Source organism: Triticum urartu, chromosome 4A (genome assembly GCF_056163025.1).
Source record: "Triticum urartu cultivar PI428250 chromosome 4A, HENAU_Tu73, whole genome shotgun sequence".
NCBI lineage: Eukaryota > Viridiplantae > Streptophyta > Magnoliopsida > Poales > Poaceae > Triticum > Triticum urartu.
The window spans coordinates 116,494,962-116,500,694 of NC_141876.1; the positions used below are offsets into that span (position 1 = coordinate 116,494,962).

At 39.9% G+C, this 5,733-nt stretch overlaps 1 protein-coding gene across 1 annotated transcript; it reads left to right on the plus strand.

Annotated features, from left to right (window-relative positions):
* Positions 1–251: 251 nt before the first annotated feature.
* LOC125553659 (uncharacterized) lies at positions 252–5,470 on the plus strand. The gene is made up of 7 exons (XM_087517964.1): positions 252–617; positions 701–928; positions 1,410–1,489; positions 1,740–1,819; positions 1,970–2,115; positions 3,809–3,987; positions 5,199–5,470. The coding sequence occupies exons 5-7, from the start codon at positions 2,009–2,011 to the stop codon at positions 5,222–5,224; spliced, it is 312 nt and encodes a 103-aa protein (XP_087374090.1). The 5' UTR covers positions 252–617; positions 701–928; positions 1,410–1,489; positions 1,740–1,819; positions 1,970–2,008; the 3' UTR covers positions 5,225–5,470.
* The last annotated feature ends 263 nt before the right edge of the window (positions 5,471–5,733 follow it).

Consider the following 5,733-nt stretch of genomic DNA (forward strand, 5'->3'; position numbering starts at 1 on the left):
TGTAGATCAATGGCACCACCTGCTCAACCCAACTTTGCATTCTGGAAAAGGATAAACTGAATGGAACAAACTTTACCACCTGGTATAGAAATCTGAGAATTTACCTTATAAAGGATGAAGGGGTTATTAGTCACGACCAAGCCATCCACGTCGGCTATGAACAGTTAGCAAGCGGGCAGCGAGCGCGAGCGGGTAGAGAGAGAAAAAGGGTACACATGCGCAGCGAGAGAAAATATCTCGTCTCTCTCCCGAGCGGGCAGCGAGAGAAAAAGGGTACACGTCCGCTGCGAGAGAAAATATCTCGTCTCTCTCCCTCCTCCCTTCCCGTCGCCTCCTCCTCTTCCCCGTCCCTCACGGCCTCCTCGCCCCCTCCGCCTTCAGCACCTCTTCCTCCCCTTCCTCTCCTCCTTCCCTGCCTCCGGTTCCATGCATGGATGGATGAACCCGGAGAGCTGTAGCCGGTGGATGTCGCGACGGACGGGGAGGCGATGGCGAAGGGGAGTTTCGGTCAAGTGGAATCTGATGGGTTGCAGGGCGAGGAGCAGGGAGTAGCATGGCGTAGATACAGAATATCGGCCTCTCCCCATGACCCACCTCTCCCACCAGAGCACAACTAGGTTGACCTCTACCTCCCTTTTGATTGCAATTCCTTGTGTGAGCTCCTCCCTCTAATTCATGTCCTCCTAATTCATTTTTTCAGTCATCTAGGGTTTGGATGGGTCTGGGTTCCTACAATGATGGCAGCAGAGGCGACAAAGACCATTTTGATTGCAATTCCTTGTGTGAGCTCCTCCCTCTAATTCATGTCCTCCTAATTCATTTTTTCAGTCATCTAGGGTTTGGATGGGTCTGGGTTCCTACAATGATGGCAGCAGAGGCGACAAAGACCACTTTGCAACCTCGCCGAACTGTGTTACTGAACTGAAAGGTACTGTAGCAATCCTTCTGGTTTGGTAGCTAAAACCAAGATACTTAGCTTGTTAATGCCTTCATTTTTTTGTAGTAAAAACCATGATTCCAGCATCTGCAGAGTATTAGATTTCAGTTGTTTGTTGTAGTTTGTTTTCTGGGTTTTTGTATCAAGCGAGAATGAGCAAGGCTCGCTTCTGATTGTTGTATGCCAATCCATGTTTTCTATTTGTAGATGGTTGTGTTTTTTCAGTTGGCCTACATGTAATAATTAGTAATTAATTTCTGGATTACTTTCGACCAAATATTTCGAAGGTTGCTTATTCTTTTGTACGTATCTATGTTGGATTATCAATGCATGATCTAATTATCGTTTTCTTCATATCGATATCCTATTAATTACTACTGCATCAAGGGACATCTTCATGTTGTTGGTTTTCTTACAAATCCACTCGTTGCTTGTGGACATGATGGTTTAATTTCTTTGATATTTTCTTCAGTTTAGGGACGGCAGTAGTTCTACCACCGATGGTGTTGCATGTAAGCTGGATGTTCTCATTGTTCTGTTGGCTCTGACCGGGTGAGTTATTCCCTATTTCCTTTTTTGATGCCTCCATATGCTCAGCCTATCATGGTTTTAGTTGTAGTGTGAATGTTTTACAGTTTATATATATTTCTGTGTTCTCTGGCAGTGTGGATGCTATGAAGTTAAGGTTCTTAAGATGAATGATGTTTATAGAGGGTAGATACAGTTTTGTCATTCATTCATGATCATATTTGGCCTCTCTTAGTGGAAAGTCTATGGTAAATCTAATAGTTGGTATTGATAGTGATGCAGGATGTGAGGTACAACTATCAAAGTGACATTAATTTTGGTTTTGCATCCTATCCGCAGCCTCTTCTACACTAGGTGAGAAACTGGTTAAAAGAGTAAATTTCATTACTTTCCTAAAAATATCTTCCGAGAAACATGATTATTATGTTCAGTAGTGTTGCTTCGCTATTCCAAAGGCACATGGAAGTTTACATAAAAAATCTTACAGTTGTTTTTTATCTTCAGAAAAGGAAACACTCGACGATCTGGCTCTGTCTTAGGTATATGCTCCCTCGCCCGGAAGATCCGCTCTCTCCCATCTATGCATCACGGCAGCACTTCAGCTCCTCTTGTGGATTCTCACCAGATCAAGCCACCTCACTCACCTTCAGGTAAACCTTGAGCGACGACACAGTATGTTTTCGCAAACTAATCTTCTTTAGTCAACCTATCGATCCTTGTTGCGTGTGCTTCTTAATCGACATGTGAATAATCTGTTGATGCATGGAAATACATGTTGATCTCCTATTTTCTTGCTGCCTGCAAGATAGTATATGCATGAATCCTGTTCAACTACAACAACCTGAAAGCCCTCTTATTGTCAGAAAAATTATCATCTACGGTTGTATGCATATGCCTCTTGATATTTACCAGCTCTCCTTTAAGATTTCCTAACTAGCACACATATCCAAGCTAAAACATAAGATTCGAATTTGTACATGTGAACTGCACATTAAGTTACTATCACCATTGTTTAACAGCACTGTTGATTATGACTCGGGTTTGTAAATAGTCATCCATACCATAGGTACGTACGTTAATGCAGAAGCACTACTATTGAATTAGATGTAGTAACTGCGTCATTCTGAACATTTTAGCAAGTTCATGCATTAACCGCTTAGGGTCCATCGATGAAACAAAACCAATCATATGAATTGAAGGAGCTACTGAAATAAAATGGAAAGAACAAAGAGAAAATAGAAGGTTATCTATATGAAAATTCAGAGAATGGGATAGGAGAGGTGGTTCTTCCCAATAGGAAAAAGAGTGGAGTATAGTACTGTTATCCTGCCTTTTCTACTACAATCCCAGTTAGCATAATAATGTGACATGGAAAATCATATTATCGATTCAATTATGATTCAAGCAACATGAACAATTATCTGTGAAATTCACTTATAAACCCTGGTTTTATTTAGTTTTAACTTCAGGATAGGCATTTACTGTATTGTAATTGCCAGACTTCCAAAATTCTACTATTACCATTGTTTAACAACACTCTTTTTGTCACGGGAAAATAATAGATGGATAAACGTCTCAAATCATACAGTATGAAGCTTCCAACACTTGCTTATAGTGTCTTTCTTGTGTAATCAGTCTATCGTGATGGACAAAGTTAAGATCCCAACAAAAAGTGCTTCTTGATACTATGATGCAGCAACTTAACCTTCCAAATTGCAGTTTACTAAACAGAAAGTGCTTCTTGATGCTATGATACAGCTTCTTGATGCTATGATGCAGAAACTTTATGCTATGGGCAAGTGATTCATGCTGCTCTTGGTTCTTCTGTACACTTGAAATAAGGAACAATATTCCAAAGTATGATAGTGTTTGGTTAAAACATATACCTTAGTCCATTACTTCAGTTTCTTCTTCTGAAGTTATGTTCTACTTCTCTACTTCTTTGCTCTGCTTTACACAATTTACATGGCTTTCGAGTCCTTTTATTTAGGACCAGGGAAAAACCTCTAATTGTTAACTTTGTATTTTCCCACTGACTAGCGCATATCTTGCCTAAGCGCAGGCTTAAGCAATGCGTTTTGTTCTGCCCTAGCGCCTAGGTGCTTACACCCTTTCCCCCTACTGATTTAAGAGGTGTGGAGATTTTTTAAGGATGTGTTGCTCGCTTTGTTGTTCAGATCACAGAAGAAGTATGTACAAGTATACATCACCGCTGTTACTTGGTTGCAATTACAGTGTATTTTAAAACACACACTTGGTGAACATCTGCTCGTGCTTACAATGCTCTATGAGGGAAATAATAGATCAACACTTGCTTTTTTGCTCCTTTTGAATAGTTGTCAGGACCTCACCGGCAGATCCCTCAGCTATCAGGGAAAGCAGCCATCAGCGGAGATTGAGGGTGCCTCTCCGGCAAGAGTGCTCGTGTCGTGGTGGTTTCCCACCAGCAGCATGGGGGAGACGGTGTCCTCTGCAGCTAGGTCTACTTGTTGGCGACCTCACCGTCACCAGCCCATCTGCAGGTATGCTAGATCCTCTTCTATTAATGCAAAAAGGAGATGCTCAAATGGATTGAGTGGTACCCTCCTGAAACTATTGTAGGGATGGACATATGGATTGATTGGTAGGCCCCTAAAAGCTACATAGATCTGAACCAATAACTTTAATAAGAATGTGTATCCCAGCTCCTTTTATAATCTTGAATCCTTCTCGGTCCTACTAAACTGTAACTCATGTTTATTTTTGGAAACAATATTTTGGACATTCCTAACCTGGTCAAGGGAATGTATTGCCCACCTACAGTGAGAGACACATATGAAGTAGGTCCTACTAAACACCTAAAAGGATGAGTTACAGTAGGTGTGCATAGAGTACTAACATTTTTGCTATCTTTATGCTCCTCCATATGGATGGGAACTAAAAGGATGATGATATTATTCTACCTTTCAATATTTGGTGGCGCATATTTAAGAAAATCACAGCTAAGCATGTCACTTTCTAAAAATACGCTTGACTGGAATGTATATGTATATAGTTAATAAAATCATAGTGACTGATTGTTCAGTTCCTTTGTTTAGATTAGAGGTGTCTGCATGCATCCAAGTGAACGGTCTTTCCAGCTCAAAAGAGAAAGTGACCGATGTTTTGGCATATTTTCCTATTAGGAATAAATGGATGCCCATGCACGTATGCACACAGATTTCAGGTTACAGTTTAATTAGGAAACAGATGATACCTCATTGTGTCATATTGGTCTAAGAAGAGGGGATATACTTGGTGAATATATATGTTCCACCCGACCGTTAATTTCAGAGAAAAGGACATGCACTTCAGTAGCAAAAATTTGATAGTTATAATGCTAAGCATTTATTTGCTAATATCTCCTCATCTGAATTTGTATTTTGTGCCATTTGGCCTTTTAACTATATGGGCATATGCAGATGGTCTGAAAACCAAGATATGCCACAGATAATAACTATACGGGCTGCTCCAAATGGACTAAGAATGGAACCATATCCTAGGCCTACATGCTAATATTGTACAACAATGAATATCTTAACTTATTTATACTTAATCAGCTGTGTAATAATAAGCGTGATATTAGCTTTCGTACCCATCTTCATGGTTGAAATACTTATCTGCAATCTATGACACATTTGCTTCAGTTTCCATGTCTTGCTTCATGCTATCAACATTGTTAATCATTTATCTTTATCTTTCTTCCCCTTTACAGCCTACTTGAATGGATATGCTTCCTGAGAGACCATTACTTATGCATCAGATCCTGAAGGTGGATGATGCTTGTTTAGATATCTATGATTCCAAATTATTCAAAACGGTTCATGTTATATTGGATGCTATTTTATTGAGAGTGGCTTCAAACAATATGGCATGACCATATTTGTTTTCTCTTTGGCCAATAATGAAATGATCTGTGTGCATATAAAATGGTTATCGATACCATAATTCTTGGTTTTAATTAGCCTTTTGCGCTAACCGGTTTAAGCCATTCTACTATATGTAATACAATCCACATTGTATCATCTTTCCATTTACGTCTCTTACTTATTCACTACTAACATTCCTTCTAAATGGCTTCTTGCGCCATTGGCGCAACCAGGTCATCTAGTTCTCAAGCACGATAAAAAGGAACATGTTCTAGAGGATCCACTTCCAGAGGAACCTGCCGATAATTGATACGTCTCCGTCGTATCTATAATTTTTTATTGTTCCATGCCAATATTCTACAACTTTCATATACTTTTGGC

Excerpts from the sequence above, each read along its gene's own strand:
- LOC125553659 (XM_087517964.1), top strand. The coding sequence starts at position 2,009 with ATGCTCCCTCGCCCGGAAGATCCGCTCTCTCCCATCTATGCATCACGG. Across the intron at positions 2,116-3,808 it reads GCCACCTCACTCACCTTCAG|GACCTCACCGGCAGATCCCT; the intron begins GTAAACCTTGAG and ends AATAGTTGTCAG. Across the intron at positions 3,988-5,198 it reads CGTCACCAGCCCATCTGCAG|CCTACTTGAATGGATATGCT; the intron begins GTATGCTAGATC and ends TCCCCTTTACAG.